The following is a 20877-nucleotide window of genomic DNA, read 5'->3' as shown; positions in this document are numbered from 1 at the left end:
CATGAAGTTTTGCCTTGGTTGCCAATTTTAACATTATTTCATCATTATTCCCAAATCGCGTAACTGAGATCTCATGAAGATGTTTCTTCATTCTTCTTTACTGTATTTCAGATAGTATATCCTCTAGCATTTCATGTATCCTTCTTATGTCTCCTTTCTTACTTTATAGAACCTTAAGAGCTCTCATGACTTCAAAGGAGACCTCAATGTACTGACTTCACCTTTTTATAAGGATTTTGTCAATCCTACTGCAAGAACTTTTGATGACCCATCTAACCCATATATCTTCTTGCAATGATGAAGTCAATGAACCAAACTTGATTATAGAATGAAAAGATACTTACTTGATATGTGAAGATGAGATCTTCACCTTGATCATTTGATGCTTCCTCCGGATAGGATCCTTGTTGAGGCTTATCTTCAAGTCTTCAAATTAATTGACTTGAATATCTGATCCTTGCAGCATTGACTTGAGGTTGCTTGCCATGATGTAGAGATCCATCAATTAGTGTTATTATGATTGTGGCAACGAACACCTTCATTCTACATCGAGTACTGTCCATACAATTCATGCTGTAGATGATCTGCTTCTTTGAGTAGGAATCCGAGTTGTTCTCTATTGAAAGGATCAATCATTGTAATGTTGAGGTCATGCCATGATGTGGATTGTGGGAGTCATCAAGGCTGTTGCTATGCATCTTGAGATCTGACTATTTCATCCTCTGATTAATGTCTCTCAAGACCCTTTGCTGTAGACTGCCCCTTAGATCTAGATCTTGTTCCTTTAGCTAATTCACTGTCTTGACCTCTAAATGTCTCTTTTCTGCCCCTTTCCTTGGCTGCTAAACCTTCCCTCGATACCATGTTGAAGAATCTAGGGCAAACAAAATTAAGATGATTCTTCTTATTGTGATAACAATTTGTGAAGTATTTAAGCAATTTATATTAGCTTGATCTTTCATTCATTATTAGTGTGTGTTTTCACTTCATCAAACTGCTACCAAAAAAAAAACAAAAGAGACATGAACACAAATATTTGGTTTTCTGCCAAGGCCAAAACCTCTCCCTCTTGGAGAGGAAAACCCATGCAAAATTCTTCTTATAGAGATTCCATTGATAAATACCGAGACCATGACTCTTGACACATTCTTCCTCTCCAAGACCAAGAAATCAATCCTCTTCCTTTGATACTGCTAAGATCATTATGATTGCTGCACCATTGAAGCTGTCACTGAGATCTTCTAATATCTGCTCCATGGCTAATCTTTGATATTGCTGCCGAGGTGTTCTCTCCATCATTCATCAAGATTATGATCTTTCATAACAAGATCATGACAACATCTAGAGTTGATGTGTTACATCATGAGATCATGAGACTGTTTATCCTAGTCATCATTATCACAGCGCCCTTCTTTATGACAAGTTTGTAACTATCATGGTTTCTTACTACTTCCTTTGAGTATACTGAGACTGCAGCTCTTGACTTGATTGTCACTACTTAGATTGCAGTAGACACAGTGATCACTGAAATTCTCTTTAATGTGATTATATGCCGAGACTGAGACAATACCTTCAGGATCACTGTGATTTCTATTAGGTCGTGACAGTAAGGGCAACAAGGATTCTGAAGTTTACATTGATTGCTCATGAAGTAGATCCACTGAGATCTACTTTCCATCTAGGCCGAGAATACATGCATATCAGATATATATATGACGAGACAGAATCATTCACATGTATGCCGTAAGGGAGATCTCTGCTCCATCTTCCATGCGAGATTCATCTTCAAATATGCCGAGATAAGATATAGCCCAGATCTTTAGTCAATGCGAAGTCTGCCAAGACTACTCCTTGTCATGCCAGGTCAGTCTATCTTTGATGTCGAGATTGTCATTATGAAGATCAGCTATATGCCGAGAATGTGTTGAGCCCAAACTTCAACTCACTGTTGCGTCCTCCTTCGAAGTTATTTTTGCCCCATACATCCGAGATCATGACTGCACCTAAACCCCAAACGAGGTGCAGTCAAACCCTACCACGGTTCTGCTCCTATATGCGAAATTTCTGAGGCATACGAAATTTTCCTTGTGTCATTTGCATTGACCCTTCGTGGGTATTTATAGTAGTGTGTGCTCTTAATTTGAGCCGACTTGAACTTATGAACCGACATGTCTTTATGCCAAGCCGACATCACTTCCATTAATACATTTAATTCATTTTTGGAGCCGACATTAGGATTCCTTTCGTGTTTTGCTTGCATACTTTGGTAGGCTGCTTTTGAGGTATTGATCTTGGTCTTGGAGGGCTGTTACACAACTTTGAGGACATGAATACATTTACATAAACTCATGAAGAGTTTCTATACACATGACATGACTCTTTGACATATAAATAAATCCTAAAGACATCAAGAAGAAGTCTGTCACCTAGTGACACTTCTTGCTCATGAAACCCATGTAGTAGGGCATAAAAATAATTTATTTCCTTTTATTACATCATTTACAAAGATCATGTCATTAAGAAGACCGAACCTAGTTATACCTTCTTCAACATTTCAAGCCATGCTCATCCAATAGGAATTGCGTTCTGGCTTTCCAGAGGCCAAACTTTGGCCATCTCTGCAAAACTCAAATCAATTGGTGAATTATACGCTGGAAATATGCTTCTTCTGACAACTTGGCCTTCTCTCTGCAACACACACTCCTTCTGAAATACACAGATCTACTTATGCTCTTGCATTCTTGTGTCCTTCCCGGAATTCGCACTACCTATTGCTTCTACTAGGTATCTTGCTCTACCTTCCGGATGTCCTTCTTTGGATGTTGCACACGCACTGCTGATCCTGAAATTCACACTGTTGGACTGGCAAGTGTCCTACAACTTGTTGCAGCTAGAAACCATGACCTCCTTTCCTGGAACATGAAAATTGGAAACCCTCTGAGAAATAAAATGGAAATTCCGCTCGTGTGTTTTTCTCTCCCTTACCTACGCAGATATGCAACTGCAAACCCTTGCTACAAATCTTTGTGCCCAGTCTACTCTACGAATTCACTGATCTGCTCACCGATACCTTCTCTCTAGTAAATCCACTGCTTGCTGCTACTGCTTTGAGGCAAATCAAACTTTTGCTTCACCCTGAACTGGAAATCGCTTTTCCTACCCCAATAATTTTCACTCCCTAGATGGCTTGCGTAGATCCAAAAATAGTGCTTTAGATATCCCTCCGAAACTGCACGCTTTCTTTTCCTTTCACTCCTGAGCATCAAATCTGATCAACAACGCTCTGATACCATGTGAAATTTCCACAAATTCACCAATTGGAGTTTAATCTTCTAACTTGTTAGCAATTTATTTGTTTATGGCAAATAAAGATTAAATCACTGATGAATTATTCACAATAAGAACGCTGCGGAATTATAAATCAAGAACTAAGAAATAGATGCACACACAAAATAAAAATGACACCAATATTTTTTGGGCTAAACATCCCCAAAAAAACCCTAAAGGGAAAATAGGTGCAACAAATGAGGGTTTATATTATTATGCAACAATTTGAGAGAATTACACCTAGATTCCCAACTAGCAATCCTTTGTCAATTTATCTCAATTGGGAAAATACTTTTCCCTCACAGCAACTCGATCTGGCCCTCTAGAATATTTTCACTTCCCAGCTAATTTGCACAACTGGACTAGAAATGCGTACTATCTGCTCCAGAGAAATTGATCTGCCCTGGAAATACCTCCAGGCAAGTCGTTTTTCCTCCTTCTGCCCTTAGATCAAATTTGCTCTGCCTTTAGGATGTAGATCCGGGATCTTATACTTCGCTCTAGATCCCACACTCACATTTTCTAGGCAACTCGCATTACATATTTTCAGCCTCCTTGCTAGATAATTCAGTCTCCCTTTCCTGGATCTGGAAACTAGAAAACCACCTGAGAATTTCTCCATAAATTCCCACTTTTGCAAACCTCTACTAGTCTCTTTCCTTGGCTCGAACTACGTCATCGCTAAAAAATGCAAACTGGGTAGCTCGATCTGCCTCTCACAACTTGATCACACTAATGCTATCTCCAAACCCTTTGACTTGCTCTTATAATCTCTCGTTGGAGTCTCAACGACCACGATTTAATCTCCATCTACAGCTAAGATCAGCTAGACTTCATCAATAGAAGTCTTTAGAGCAATCTCGAACATCCTTAATTAAATAACTTTAATTTACCACTTTTTCCTAAGTTAGACTTAGGAAATATTTTAATTATGTAAAATTAATTTAATCAAGGTGTTTCCTAAGCTTATCTTGCAAAACCTTTTTTGGGTCTTGGAGATCTCGTGTTCCTTAGCCTCTTAGCATCATCTGAAACTAGAACACATGTCCAATAAAAACCATATCCATCACTAAGACTAATAGGTAGGGCTTAGAACTTTGCCCTGGGAGGTTGATGCAGCTAAAAGAAAAGGAAAAAGCATATAATGGCCATAAGCAAAAAAAAGAAAAGAATATCAAAATGCAAAATCTGGCTGGGACATGCACATTAGCACATGGGCAAAAGCCTAGCATGAGCTCTACATCACCCATTATGGCAATCACTCGATTCCATCACTCAATTTCTGAGCACCATATTGCTCCTATACATCTTGAAAGGAACCCTTGCATGTACCAAACCCGATGGGAAATGAGCTGCCTCATCATTAAGGGGTAGTATAATTGCTATACATCATACAAAGCAAGCTCTAACCCTTTCAACTACAAGCAATAATACAAAGAAAAAATAAGCAAAAGTAAAGGGTGCACAAGAGGGGTGGAAAAACAAAAGCCGAGTTGGTAACTCATGAATCCACGATTGTCCCCTTCACACATTTGTACACTCAGGATGTGGATCCCAACCATGTTGGTCCCTTTGACCATGAAGTCTTCTCCCCTTCGTTACCATCATTATTCACATAACACCTATTGATTGAAGGGTGGACTGAGCAAATCTTACTTCCCCTTAGGGGCTGGAAACACCTAATAGGGTTTTCCTTTAGCCACTCCTACCTAGGGAGGAAACACCATTGTGAGTTCAAAGCCTCAATTTGGAAGGGAAGCCTTGTTTGAAGTATTGAGTAGCCCTTCATATTCAAGCTTGGTTCACTTAGATGCAAAAAATGATAATTGTACATGATGACTGATTGCTTTCACTAGACTTTATGTTGTAATTGTCAGGTGCTTCTGTAGGCTAGGCTTTGGACACCTTACCCATAGGTGCACAAGACATCTGAGAAGCATATTGGAACCCACAGGTGAAGCGTTGAGAGCCATGTGACTCCAAGCAACAACAGAGCATCACATACACCCTTGGGCACCTCCAATATTGGCACTTTGCCTCGCATTTGATGAGTTTTGGTATGATGCACTTGGACCCAACATGCCCTCAGACTGGCCTTAGCACTTTGAGAGGGATGGCCACTGATCCAGGGCCTAGATGAGGATGGTCTCACCTCGTGAGGCATGGGAGGGCTAGCACCACCTTGGAAGTCCTCAACGTTGGAACAAAGACTGACACTATGGCCATTTGGAGACCCATGAGAACCCTCCTGTGGTGCCTAAACTAGATTCTAGGACCACAATGAGCCATTGTCAGAGATTCGAGGGCCAACCCTCAAAGGATGAATTTTAGATGCTTCTACATCAAGTTTGGCACCTAGAGGCACTAACACATACCTATTGGAGCTCATTTCATTGGTGATGTCGGCTTCATGATGCCCTACGACTCGCAGGTGTGGGATCTCACTTGATTTATTCTCTAGGCTAGTTGGGTTGGCTTGTAACCCAATTCATCATTGTAATTTTACTTGAGATTTAGGGGCTTTTAGGCTAATTAGACATTGTTCCTCCTCATATAAATAGAGGTGAGGATCATCTTGTCATTCATCATCACTTGGACTTGTTGGATAATTCGACCTCTTTGGAGGTTTTGGCCTCTTGTTCTAATGGGAAAGATGTGCTCTATGGAGCAGAAGTTGTCTTGAACATTTGTTCTTTTCTTTGGAGAAGTCACTTCGGATCAATAATTGAATTGTTTCATACATATCATCTTGTAAGTACCTTGTTTATTGCAAATTTCTGATTTCATGTCTAATGTATGGAATGAATTGATGATCTAATGTAACTTTGGTGCCCTAATTTTGTTGAAGATCAATTTATTGGAAACTAGGTCATATTATTGCATGCATTACTCATAGTATGATATGTGAATGACAATCCCCTTGGTGATCTCATGTTAGCTCTCCCAAGTGATCTTTGATCCCCCACAAAGGTGATAGTTAGGGTTTTGATGCTAGGGCATCAAAATATCCTTACTCCTTTGCAAGATTAAATCAATTTTAAGAACCCATAGACTCCATTGACCCTAGGACTAGGCACTAGCCTTCCTTGTTGGTGATCAACTCAACTTTTTATCCATAAATTTTCTCCCTTTTTCTCTTGACCTAATTCAACCCCTTTAAGGCCAAGCAACCAAGCTAAGGCTTGGTGCAAATTCCTAGAGAAGAGGAATTTTCAGTGTTGGAGAGTCTAAATACCAAGAGGATAGGGATTACCACAAAATCAGCCCTTTTGGTAGGCATTCACTTCAATTTTCGTCCATAAATTTCTTTGCCCTAGTTGTTTGCCTTAAGGTAAACCCTAGTTTAGTTTTAGCTTCAACTTGGGGGATTTTTGAGGGTTTCATGTGCCTTGAACTTGCTAAGACATTGTGGGAAACCCTTTCTCTTCACCTTGGCCTTTGGCCACTCCAACTCTCAACCCACTAATTGAGCCCTAGGTTTTCTGTGCATAAATTTGGCCTCTCTAAGGAAAGTGTATTCCCTTCATTTGGTGATTGGAACCTTGTAGTTGAGTTGTGTCTTTCCTTAGAAGCCCTTACGTCACCTCATACCTTCATACCTAGAATAGCCCTTATAGGTGACCTCATGTCGGGACTCCTCCCATTGGTGAAAGTCCATAAAGAGCAAGGGGGTTTTGGATTTGTACTTGTGACAGTGGGCAATTACCCCATTGTTGTCACTTGGTCTAGAAATAGCCTTGTAGGGTACCCCTCTCTAAGGCCTACTAGATTTTACGGCAACACTACCCATATTCTAGCCATGGCACTCGTTCTTTCTGAATCCTTGCATTTAGACTAGCCATACTGACTCTGTGTCCAAGGAACTTCCTCGCTAGGGTTTTCTTTGTGAGAAATCCTCTCTACACGACACAAATATTGTCACCAACAGCTAGCGACACTCTCCCCATAGATTTGATGATATTCCTCTTCCGTTTCCCTTTGGCTATCACAAGAAGCCTACAACGACCTTCATCTGGCTCCTCCACCTAAGTTCTAGAGCTTACAAAACTTCTCCCAAATCTCCAGCTTTCGACTCCTTACTAGATTCAGTGTGAGAAGCCACCATGTTGACTGTAGTAGTGGGTACTCCAAGGCATTTGTTGGTGTCTTTACTCACCACCTCACCCATAAGTGAGAACTTGTGTGAAGATATCACGGTGCCACAAGGGGAAATAAATGGTACTATCTACTCTGGCTTCCATCCTTGACATGTTGTTAGATATGGCCGTAACAACACTAGGCTAGCCGACGAGGAGGTTATGTGCCTTGTCTCCCACTCAAAAGTTTTCGAGAGTGAAAAGGAGTAAGCCTCTTGCTAATCAACCACTAGTGCTGCAAAGGATGAACCACCACATGCCCTATCACCATAGTATGCCCCAAAAATTTCCTCCTTTGATAGGGTGTCATATGAATAGTCAACCAATATATAATCGAAACCTTAGTACATCATCTTAGAAATAGTAGCTCCTTTGTGTACAAAGCATCTCATATCTGATTCAATACATGTTTTACTTTTATGTTAAAAAGCATATATATATTACTATAGTGAATCTGTAACTCATTGGAGTAATCTGGGCGAGGCATAGGATCAAGCCTAGCAGCTGCCACTATAACACCAAGAGTATATCCAACAACCTGTTAGTCAGATATGCCAAGAATTTATGACTTAGCAAGAGCCGAGACTCCATGAGGGTAGGGGAGCCTACTCCTTGAGCCTTATCACAACAGGCCAAAGATGTCCCCCATGGGATTTGAAACTAGGTGGAGGGGATAACATCCCATTGTGCCAACCGCTCGGTTGTCCCATGAGCAGACAACATTAATTATTATTTTGAAGAGCTAAAACTCTCAAACTACTTGGAGTGAAGTTATTGCATTTGCTACCAAAAAGAGGGGCTGGGTGCCATTCACATGGGTTAGATGATGGTGTAATTGACATAGAACATAGTTTAGGAGAAGGCATCTAGTCAGGTATATATTTAATTCAGTGTCAACAATAACTGTTACAATGGTATCACCTAGGGTTATATATTGTGCTTGTACCTTTTTGTCAAAGGTTATTTCCCTTCATTGTGAATATTTTAATATTATTATTAATCTGACTATTATAAGTTCAAGTTTTGGTTTTGAGCTTGAGAAAATTGGGACTAAAATGCAACTTTGTATTAACTATAATTAATCTTGTCAGTATTATTTAAATTTTATTACTACTGAGGTGCATTACAATAAACTTGCAGTTGTTTACGTCATATGATAAGTAGAGATTGGTTAGATAAAGTTTCTTAATATTTGTCAAACTGAAAGAAATAGATGTCAATGCACTTTAATTTTATTCAGATGCTGAAATTTTACTTTCAAATTCAGTATATATTTCCTTTAACTTTGATTTCTCATTCAAGTTCAACTATTAGACTATGTTGGCATGTGAAATCTTTAAATGCCAGATTTGGCTAGTTAGTCTGTACTGTATTTTACAAAAGATATTATTGAAAATCCTATTTTGGTGCCGTACAATGTATTGGTTTTGGTTCGTAGGATTTAGTTTAGGTAGTAATTTTAGATGGATTGGACAAGATTTGGAGAATGCATAATTTATGGTGGCTATTGATGTTATTGGCAAGTCTTGGTATTTACTATTTGCAAGGGAGTATGTCTAATGATTATGTCTAAGGGGCCAGTGGTCTTCAGAGTGCAATTGTCATGCTTCTGTATATGCATGTAATTGAATGTCTGGAGTTTTAGTGCTTACTAGTTGTGTGTTAGTGTTTGTGCCAATGGCCTTAGGTCAATAAAATGATTTAAAACTTGGGAAAACTTGGTGGCTAAGATTGATATTTTTCTGTATGTCTTATATGTTCAGAGATATCCACCGCAAGACTGGCTTGTGGCTTCGTCGTTGCCTTCCAATTTCAATGCAATTACAATTCAAATGGTTTTGGAGCAGCTAGTTCCTAATAAGTCCAGGTAATGGTATGTTAGCATGTATGTTCTTTTTGTTAAATTCAGGCATTTCATGCTAATTTCTAGATTCACTGTCGGCACAATGGTCCATGTGATGTTATCGTGTTCAAATGTTTGGAGCCATAGCTGATGTACCTGCAATAAGTTCAGCAAATAGAAAGTATACTATTTACAGGATTATAAATTAATGAGAAGGCATTGAACGATGATAGAAATGTGCATATCCTTGGCATTTTAAAGATCATGCCACACAAATTTGTTAGAACTACTACATTCATCCCTGGCATGTGAAATTTATGTGCTTTCTAGGTCATATGGTTGATAGGCATCATTGTTGTTGAAGAGTAATTTTACAGAAGTTGCTATTTCTGGTGTGCATTTTATGGGAAATAAATCTAGCAATATTTCACTTATATTTTGTGTGATTGGTTATATTCAATATTACTTTTCCCTATCATTTGTTTTAAAAATGACTATTTTGCAAATATAAAGCTGTGGCCTGTCTCATTTATTTGGAAATATGCACATGGGTTGGAGGTTTTCCACCATTGCTTTTAGTCACGAAAGTGGAGCTTCACTAGTCATAGAATTGCTATAAAGAAGGAAGCATATATACATTTTTCTTTGAATAGTTGTTTTGACCTCTACTGGTCAACTACCCATGCAGTACATCCCCCTTTTCTTTGCAAAAAGGGGCAGCACCTGATCAGCGTTTCCGTGCCATCCTGCAGTCATCAGCAGCTTGATCATTTTGATTGTAAACCCAGTCTGCATGTATGAATTGTAAATAATCTTAGCAGACATGAGTCGTGTATGTGTATTGCCTAGGTGGACCTAACTTTCTAGTGGTAATCTACGTCCCGGAAGGTTTTTCGTCTCACCGATCCATGGATCGGCAGAGTTTTCCTTCAAACCTGACCCCAAAGCCGGGATGGATTTTGTCATTGGAACTTTAGGAGAATCCTAGTGTGTTGATCTACTAGATTATAGTTGTGTCGCAGAACTGGGTGATTTGTGAGGGTCTATATTAAGTGGGTTTGTCCCCTTGAGATGTAAATTGTAAAAAGTCATCATGAAATGTGTCTTGAGGGTTGAAAATGTTTTAAATCCCCTCGTGAGTCCTAAGTCCTAGGTCCTAGGTGATGTTTCCAAAGGCTTAGTTCGATGATCCATTTAAAAAATGAAATAAAATAATAAAATAAATAAAAATTAAGAAATTAAAAAAATAAAAAATAAAATAAAATAATAAATAATAAAAACATTTAAAAATTTAAAAAATGAAATAAATAAAAAATAATAAAAAATTTAAAAAATTAAAAAATTTAAAAAATTTAAAAATTTAAAAAATAAAATAAAATAATAAATAATAAAAAATTTAAAAATTTAAAAAATAAAATAAAATAATATTTTAAGTGAATAAATCGACGGATGAGATCAAGAGATGTCTTGATCCTCATCAACGGTCGAGATCATTTCTACATGGATCATTCGAACTAGCCGTTGGGATCATTTCCTTTATATAGGGTCTTAAGTGGTCATTTCAGGGAATTCGATCTGTGAGTCTAAGACTGAAGAAGCTCTATTGTAAATCTGTTTCTGGTTAATAAAAGAAGACTTTGGGGTCCATATCTTACTGGTGTTACTCTCTTGAAATGCTGTGAGATTGTTTTAATTTTCTGCATATGTTATTTTCAGCTGTTAATAATAGCTTTTTGTAGAGTATTGTGAGCACAGGTATCTTGTTCACTTGCTAGGGTTTGGGTGTTGTTAGGGTTTCTGAAGTAATGGCAGGTATCTCCATTACTGTTTGAGATCTAGCAGCATTTTTGCCCTCTTTGTTGACGGTTGTTTTGAGCTGTGCAGAAAACTTTTTCTGAAGGAATTTTGTGGGCGTTCGGGGAAGTTCTCGGCTGAACCAGCCAACTCCCGCAAGCATTTTTTGCTGAGCCCAGTTGGATCTGATCCTGGGTCTATCATTCGGTTTATTTTTCTAATTTGCATGAGAGATTTTCTGAAGTTCTTCACAGTGAAAATCTGAAATCTTTATTTCTTTAAAAATATTCCTGTGCTCATTGCTGAATCTGGCTGTTAAGGGGCCAAATCTGTACATTAATAAACTGTTCTAGGGTTTTAATTTTTCTGATCTAGGGTTTTAAACTTCTGTTTTTTTTACAAAGATTTTTTCATTTGGGTTTTGTTTTCTTTTGTGTTTGCAGGTGTAGGGTTTTGTCTTTTTGCAATTGCAGGACTGCACATCAAAGAATTGATCCGAAAGTGCCACTGTCAGGCAAACTGCTACACTAAAGTTCGTCCGGGAAATCTCTTCGTTTACAAAGAAGACCAGCTGCTTCAATACACAAGTTTTTCCGCAGACAGCGTGTCCCTCTGACGTTTCTGCGTAAGAAATTCTTTTGGGTTTCATCAATCGATCAATCAAAAATTTTCAGTTGAATATCGGGCACCATTCAATATCAGATCCTTCAGCATCAGGGATACAGCCTTTGCCCAGAACTGCAGCTTCAAACCATACTTCATCACCGTCGTTTGGCGTAAACATTTCTTCTCCGCAGACGGATCAGATCCCAATCAAGACGGAACAGGTAAACGAAATTCTCCTTGCAGACAATCAGATAAATGTCAGGCCATCACGCAGGTAATGTATGAGTGGCAATGCGCTTGCCTCCTTCTGTCAGCGTTAAAATTTGCCTGCGTTTTTTTTTTGGTTGACGGCTAAGTTTTTCTCTGCAATATTCGTTCAAAGACTTCTCGTCCCGCGTTTCCCTTTAGAATTCACGCGCAGGTAAATGCCTCCGTGGTCTTTGTGTCTATCTTTCGGCGTGAATATGAGGGTATACGCAGGCGATTGTCCACATAGGTATTTCTGCAGCGCTATTCGATGCGTTCCTCAGGTGATTCTAGTGTAGTTTCGATTTAGGTTTTATGCGTTGATCCCTTTGCATATTCGATGCGTGTTGGTTTTTGTTATTTACCTCATGCTAATAGCGTAGGGTTTAGTTTGTTTTATATTTCAATTAATGATTAGATTTTAATTTATGTTTTAGATTTTTTTAATTAGATTTTATTTTTTATTTGGTTTTTGTTTTAATTAATTTTTAATATGTTAGTGTTAGTTTTATGCTATAGCTAGATTTTAGATTATAATGTTTTAATTAGATTTTGATTTATGTTTTAGTTTAGTTTAGAGTTTTGTTTTTTTTATAGATTTTAATTTTATGTTTTATATTTATGTTTTAGAATTTAGATTTAGCAATTAGTTTTAAATTAGAAATTTTTTATTTTAATTAGATTTTTGATTTTTGACTTAGTTTGGTTTTAAAAAATAAATAAAAAATAAAAAAATAAAAAGGGACTTATTTTATTTAATTTTGGTTTAGTTTAGTTTTAGTTTAATTTAGTTTTAGAATAGATTTTAAATTTTAAATTTTTAGATTTTTAATTTTCATCTTTATAATAAAAAATTTAAAAAGATTTAAAAAATTAAAAAAAAAAATATTAAAATTTTGTGGAAAATTAGTTTTCCCAGTATCAGTGGTTTTTCATGTTATATCTCTCATGCTGAGATCTGAAATTTTTCAAGTCGAGATACGAATATGATGTCTGGTTAATAATTCATGATTCTCATGGTGGTTCTAAGCATTTCTCAGTCGCTGGATATCGTTTTGGTTATGTGATTTCGCTGATACCTTTTTGATGACAAATGATTGCTGTTCACGTCATTCTTTCTTATCATTTAACAAGTAATCATTGCAATAATAATCTCTTAAGGCACTGGTCTGCTCAATTAATCAAATCCATCAAGTGCTTTTTACATCGTATCTCGTGTCTCCCAACCAACTGGTCGACAGTTGGTCTTCATCATCTCACAGGGTCTACCCCCCTTAGCCGCGGGAGACAGGCTTATACGGAGGGATCGGAGATCAGAGTGATAGCCCCCGGTCTGAGCGTTGTCGTGCCAATCCGCGCGACAACAAGTTGAAAATTAATTAGATGATAAATTGAATTACTAAGCATGCCAACTGGCAAAAATTGTAGCAACTTTATGGTTTTGTTGAGCATGGCACTTGTAATCATGTTTATAGCTTGAAGAAGTCTTTGTATGGATTCAAGCAAGCTCCCTGTTGAGAAATCTAAAGGGCAATGATTATAATGATTTCTCTTTACTTGATAACTCCTTGTGATGTATTTTTACTTATTAGCTTTGTTACTTATTATTATATGTGTGTATCATCAAACAACTACCAAAACGAGAAGAACAAGAACACAGAATATAGGATGCAAGCTAGGGCCAAAATCTCTCCACTTGAGTGGAAAACCCGCAAATCTCTTCTCTTCCTTATAGATTCTTCAATTGATGAATTCCAAGACCTTAACACTAATCTCAATACCCTCCAAAACCAAGATCAACCTCTCTGGGTGATGTGCTAACCTTGATCCAGTCAAACCCAGTCAAATCTCTTCCAGTAGCACTTCTTCGACCTCTAGTTGCAGAATTTCAGCCTCCACCGCAGATCTGAAATTTCGGCCCCACCAGCGGTTGTTGCTGCCACAACATGTGAGCTTCGATCTACCTTTTGAGCCTTCCTTTGACCTTCTCTTGCCTTTCCTTCACTTCTGGAGCTTGAGGATGACCCTTGGTAACCTTTTCTTGACCTACTTGCCTTCTTTACTCCAAGATTGAACTTGTAGATAGAAACCCTAGATTTGTTGTAGAAACCCTAGTTCTCCTTAGCACGTGTGAGAGAGAAATAGCCCAAACAAAGATCTTCTTCATCCTCTTCCTTTTCCACTGCCTTCTTCCTTCTTCTTCGCTAGAATGAGGGATGAGTGAATGTGTCTCAAGGAGGACGAGTTCCCTCCTATATATAGGGTCTTCAAGGTGGACGTGACTCTTCCTTTAGGCCAACTTGCCAATTGCTAGGCCAACTTGGTCTTGGAGGGTATCTGGACACTTTTTAAGACAAAAATAATTATCTTTACAAGTTACAATGTGCTCGATGGGGTCTTCAACTTATGACAATGACTCTTTTGACATCTTGACCTAGGACAAGCCCTAGAAGCACTCAATGGGTGCTTGACCTATAAAATAAAAGACCTTGAGCATGAAACCCATGCTCCGAAAATAATAATAATAATTTTCTTTCATTTTACACTTTACAAGAATCAAAAGTACATTTCATCTTTACGAAGACCGAACCTAGTTACACATTTTTCAACACTCTCTCTTAACTAGGGAGGTATTCGTAAATGTTACATGGACATTCTCAATCTGAAGAGATCTCATAAGAAGAGTTGGATAGGTAATCCATCTTTTTAGCATCATACGAACCAGCATTGTCACATAGAGGCCTTGACTAACAACTCTATCTCTCTACAAGATCAAAGCAAAGTGCTGGTGAGGCCAATGATTTTAGACACCATCATCATTGTCTCTCAAGGTGCATAATCCACTTGGGTGTTCACAGAGTATGAGCTTCTTTGGACTATCCTTATCTTGGATAGCTAGTCCTCAAAGAATATCGGTGCACGACTACTCTCATCTTGGATGCCCTGCCACATCCTCAGAGAGTATCAAATGCCAAATGCTTACCCAATCCTCCATTTCGTCTTCCCGAGTGAAGACAAGAATGATGTGCTTATCTCTCCCTCTCAACTAGGGAGGATACATCAACCAAACCAAGCCTGTCTCTCAAATACACAAACATCTTATTAGGAAGAGATTTTTTCAATATGTCAGCTCCCTGTTCATCAATTGAGAGATACTATAGCTGCAATACACCATCTTGTACTATCTTCCGAATATAGTGATACTTGTTGTTGATATGCTTTGTCTTTCCATGAAATACCGGGTCTTCAGACAATCGTATACAACTGGTGTTATCACAATGTATCACTGTAGGGTCCATAGGTCCTGCAAATAGGTCGAATAGCAGCTTCCTTAACCAGACCGCTTCTTTGCTTACTTCACAGGCTGCAATATACTCAATCTCAACACTAATCAAAGCAACCGTATCTTGCTTTCTGCTCATCCATGAGACCATGGAGGATCCCAAATTGAAACATCCTCCTGTCGTGCTCCTATCTTGCTCACTACCTCCCCATTCGGAATCTGTATATCCAATCAGGTGGACATCATTCCTTCTATCGTACTTCAGGTTGTAGTGGATAGTTCCTTGTAGATATCTCAGAATATGTTTTGCTGCCATCCATTGGTCATGTTTCTACTCCACTTGCAATTGACTGAGAACATTTACTACAAAGCATATGTCTGGTCAAGTATTCACCAAGTACACCAGTGAGCCAATCAGTTTTCTATACTTGGAAGGATCCACTGGGCTCGATTCAGAACTCCTTAGCTGATCTGATAATCACCCTATGAGTGACCTCAGTTAAAGATTTATTAAACAAAAGGTATTACAGACTCATGTGATGGTGTGTGTTCTGTGTTATTTAAGCAACGGATCGATGAGATTGCCAATACACAGAAAATAAGTGGAAAGACAACAGAGAAACACAGTAAGCAACACAAAGACACAAACAATTTTTAATAAGGAGTTCACCCTATCCTCTAGGGCTACGTCTCTGGTCCAGCTTCAGTGGTGGCCTTGTTTTATTGTGTCTTACAGCAGAGAAATTACAATACAGGGACTCAATGTGAGTTTTCCTAAAGCAGATTTTGCTTTTTAGGGTGGTTCTTGGATTCCCCAAGCCACTCGGAGTTCACAGACTCTTTTTCTTCCTACCAGCTCTGTGACCCTTGGTCTACAGTGGAAAGATCCAAATGTGATGCTCAGTCCGGACAGATTCCTCTAGGGAAAGGCTTGAATCTTCAAGCTCTCTGGTGCTCGATGCTGCTTGTGGTCAACTCGGCCCTCTGTCTCCTCTGCTTGGATTTACTGTTCTCTGTGTTCAGTCCTCCTCTCAGGGTTCACTGTTCACTGTCTCTCTTGGTCGCTTGGACTCCTCTCTATTCCTCCTCTTCTAAATCTGCATTCGACTGTCTCTGTTCATGGCTTTAGTCATTCGATCCCTATGCTTGTTCGGTTCCTCTCCCGCCTACGTTGATTCGCCTACCGCCTGCGTGCTTGGAGTTCCCTGTTCGGCGTTAGCATGAACGCTCGGGAAGTAGCCCCGTGTCCCCATCTAACTGGTGCTAGCACACTCCATCGGTTCGTTTCTTCGGTTATGTCGTGGATACGTTCTTTCTCCACCGTGGCGGTCAAACGGATTCCAAATCCCCTTAAATCGCGGCTTAATTCCCTGTCAATTCCGCTTCTTTCTATCGGGTGCAATCTCAGCCGTCCGATTTGGGCTCCTCCAGATCCAACGTCATACGCACGTCAAGTGCGGTTGACTTTTTCGACCGATAACGCGCGATCAACGGCGGTTTTTCTCTCACCTCCGCTGCCACGCGTCAATCGCTGAGTGGGATCGCTCCGCTTTCCTCCAAAACCGCTTACTGTTCAAGGGCGCCCCGATCAAAACCGCCAGTTTTCCAAAGCGCGGGTCCCGCCTTTGTCCTTTAGCGCTTTTTGTTTCTCCGCTCGCGGTTCTCCGGCTCCCAACGCGACCGAGTGCTTAAGGCTCTTCCATTTTGGCCCTGTTTGCCCAGTGACACTAATTGCGCATCGAAAGTCAGCTCCTTTTCCCAATCTGGGGCTCCCAGGGGCTATTTTGGCATCGCGCGCAGTCTCCATGGGCCTCGGTCAGCGTGCTTTGACCGAGGTCCTCATCGTTCCACGTCGGCTGCCATGGCCATTGGTTCAGGGTGTTTTCAACTGCTGTTTTAGATTTTTCAAGGATTTGTTCAACTCGATACAGTCATGGTTCTTTGACAGTCGTTAATGGATCCGATTCGGATCACGACCTCCCTACTGAAAAAACTTTTGAACCACCAAAAGTTGGTTTTTTTTTTTTCAAGCATCGACTAAGTGAGGAAACTACTGTCTCATTTGTCCAATCTCAATCCACTTCGCACTGCTTGGCTTCGAACCTTTAAACCCAATCCTGAGGTACTCCACTTGTCCACTGCGTGTCGTCCTTACCTTCCTGTCCAGCACTGTGTCTTCCTGTAACTCATTAAGATATTCAAGTAGCAGGTCATGAACAGAAGGTAATTGACTTTGCTCTTTGGGGTCCTCAACCATTGAAGGTTCAAACAACCTCAAACAGTCTGCATTTACGACTGAGTAGATGTGCATGTAAGCTGGCAGATCAAGGCGAAAAGCATTTTCACCAATCTTCTCAAGTATCCTGAAGGGTCCATACCTTATAGGTTTTAGCTTTTTACCTTCACCTTGCATCCTATCCTTGCTGATATACAACCAAACTTGGTCTCCAACTTGAAAACTATGCTCCATCCGATGCTTATCATGCCTAGCCTTGTACTTGGCCTGGCTCTTTTCCAGTTGTTCCTGTACTGCCTGGTGGATCTCCTGGATCTGTTCAATGAACCTAGTTGCCTTGTCCACATCATTGTGTCTATCAACCATGGTATCTTTACCAAAGACAAAATCCAAAGGAGACCTTGGTATGAAACCAAAACAGGTCTCAAAAGGAGATCTCTGTGTAGAAGAGTGTTTGGCTCTATTGTAAGCATGCTGCACATAGCACAAGTGTTCATCCCAAAGCTTAGGATGTTTGCTGCAATATCCTCTCATTAACTACATCACTGTCCTGTTAACTACTTCTGTCTGGCCATATGTTTGTGGATGAAAAGCTGTGCTTTTCTTTAATTTGGTGTCTATTAGTTCCCACAGACTAGACCAAAACTTTCCCACAAATCGGCTGTCTCGATCAGATATAATAGAAGTGGGTAATCCAAAATGAACCCATACATGTTCAAAGAATAATTTTGTAGTTTGTTCAGCTGTAATCTGTTTACTACAGGGTATCAAAATACACATTTTGCTAAATCTATCCACAACAACATACAGATAATCATGACCTTTTCTAGATTTAGGCAGTCCTCCCACGAAATCCATGGAAATGCTTTCCCAAGGGTGAGAAGGAACTGGCAAGGGAGTGTATAAGCCTAGTTTTCTATTGTCGGGCTTGCTTTTAGCACACATAGCACACTCCTTTACATATCTAGAAACTGTCTCACTCATTCTCGGCCAATAGCAGAACCTTTGCAGTTGTGCAACTGTTTTACTTACCCCAAAGTGACCTGATATCAGAGAAGTGTGTGCTTCCCTAATTATCTTTGCTCTCTCAGTTTGTGGAATGCAGAGTTTACCACAATGATATAAGAGTCAGTCCTTCACATGATAGTCCAATTCTTCTACTCTTTTGCCTCGACTCAAAGTTGCATATACATCTTTAAAGTCCATGTCCTGAGCATACTGTTCTATGTAGCTTTCATGCAGCACAAAATTATGCTTAAGTATGGTAGATGCATTTATAATGGGTCTAGATAACATGTCTGCAACCTTGTTATGTATGCCATTTTTATATCTGATGACTAAATGAAACTGTTGTAGAAAACCCATCCATCTGTAATGTCTTGATTGTTGCAACTTGGTTTGAGAGTGTAGATATTGAAGTGGCTGATGATCAGTATGTATCACTGTTTCTTTGCCCATTAAGTAATGTTTCCACTTTTTGACACTTTGAACTAATGCATATAATTCTTTATCATAGGTAGGATAGTTAACTACTGCAGGATTAAAAGTCTCAGAATGATAACATATGGGTTTACCGTGCTGTGTCAATTGCTCCCATGGCATAGTCACTGCCATCAGTTTGGATCTCAAATGGTCTTTGTAGATCTAGCAGTGCTAGTACAGGTGCTATACTAATCTTTTCTTTCAAGGTGTCGAAGGCTTTCTGTTGTTTGCCTCCCCACTGAAACACCTTGTTCAATCCTGTCAAAGCATGTAAGGGAGCTGCAATTGAGGGAAAATTTGAAATGAACTTCCTCCAATATTGTGCTGCTCCTAAGAAGCTTCTCACTTTTGTAGCAGACTTGGGTTTAGGCCAGTTTATGATGACTACCACTTTAGAGGGATCTATTTTCAATTCACCTCCCCCTACTATATGACTCAAATAATTTAGAGAGGTTTTGCCAAATTCACATTTGGAGAGTTTAACATAAATTTTTTCTCTTTTCAAAACATCTAATGTTTGCTTAACATGCTTTAAATGTTCTTCCCACATTTTACTAAAAATCAGAATGTCATCCAGATACACAATAACAAAATCATCAAGAAAAGGTCTGAGTACATCATTCATTAATCTCATGAAAGTAGAAAGGGCATTGGTCAAGCCAAAAGGCATAACCAGCCATTCATACAATCCCTGCTTTGTTTTGAAAGCAGTCTTCCATGCATTTTGCTTTGCAACTCTGACCTGATGGTATCCACTGTGCAAATCCATCTTGGTGAAATAAACAGCTTCCTTCAATTGATCTAAAAGATCATCTATGCGAGGAAGGGGATAATGATTTTTGATTGTTATCTTATTCAGTGCTCGGCATAGTTTTTAAAACCGGAACCGGTGACCGGACCGGTCCACCTAATGAACCGGTTTACCGACCGGAACCGGTCTAACCGGGACTGGTTTGGTCTAAACGAACCGGTTTTAGAAAAATACATTAAATAATTATTTTTTAATGAAAAAAACTATTTTTAAGATTTAAAACCATGATTCCAAGCCAATAGAGACAAAATATGCAAAGATTGCTCATTGATATACCATGTAAAGCCTTAAAGGTGAATATATCAAAATGGCACCGAGTGCAATACATATCATCGACAAAATACATAAGCAATGAGGCTCTAAATGGCCACTAGAGTGCAAAAATAAAGCCTACAAACTATGGGGCCAGTGGCCTACTACAAGACTTCAGTCTAGACTCTACATATATGATAATAGTAATACTATAATAGTGATCAACATTATCACTTGAAGTTGAAACTTCTCATGAGTCTCAGTCATCATGATCAAACTCAGTTGGTTGAGTCTCGACTCCCAAACTGTGTAGCCACAAACTTCTCTATTGGTTCAGTGACTTGAGTCTCAAACTTCTGAAGGTATTCTGCCCTAATATGCCCTATTATTTCATTTGGTGCTCCACATGGCTTTACATGGCCTCCTATCCCAGCCAAGTGTTGCTTGAACCTGTTAATACCCCCTCCTTGAATGGATTTTTGGCAATAGTTGCAGATCATTTTGCCATCAATCATATCACAATGAGCCCATGCAGTATCTTCGGCTTTTGGAGGCATGATGACTCCTTGGATGGTAGATCATAGAAGTGAGAAGTTTATAACACAAAAAAAAAACTCATGGACAGCAGACTCAAATGAGGAATTATCAAGTGCAAATCCTTACCTGGAAATGCAAACTAGCTCCCTTAGCCTCCTCTTGAAGATGGCAACTCCACTGACAGCTACACACTTTCTCCAAAATAGCTCCAACTCCAACTCCAAGATGACTACTTCAGCATAAACTCCACACTCTCCAAGCTCACAAACAAACTCACAAACACTCCAAATCAGTTGTGTGAGACAAATGAGAGTGAGAGGGGTC

At 39.3% G+C, this 20877-nt stretch overlaps 1 protein-coding gene across 3 annotated transcripts in view; it reads left to right on the top strand.

The window, feature by feature from the left end:
• Nucleotides 1-20877, top strand: part of LOC149154060 (insulin-degrading enzyme-like 1, peroxisomal) — a 699115-nt gene that overhangs the window by 442057 nt on the left and 236181 nt on the right. For all 3 annotated transcript variants that reach the window (XM_089445417.1, XM_089445416.1, XM_089445418.1), the window contains one exon: nt 9227-9330. In XM_089445417.1, coding sequence (XP_089301543.1) covers nt 9227-9330 — 104 coding nt within the window. The remainder of the gene's footprint in view (nt 1-9226; nt 9331-20877) is intronic.

The sequence above is a fragment of the Pinus tabuliformis genome, chromosome 9, assembly GCF_031772625.1.
Source record: "Pinus tabuliformis cultivar Carrire ecotype Pingquan chromosome 9, CPIR1, whole genome shotgun sequence".
NCBI lineage: Eukaryota > Viridiplantae > Streptophyta > Pinopsida > Pinales > Pinaceae > Pinus > Pinus tabuliformis.
Note: the sequence above shows the minus strand (reverse complement) of the source record. Positions and strands in the feature narration are given on the sequence as shown.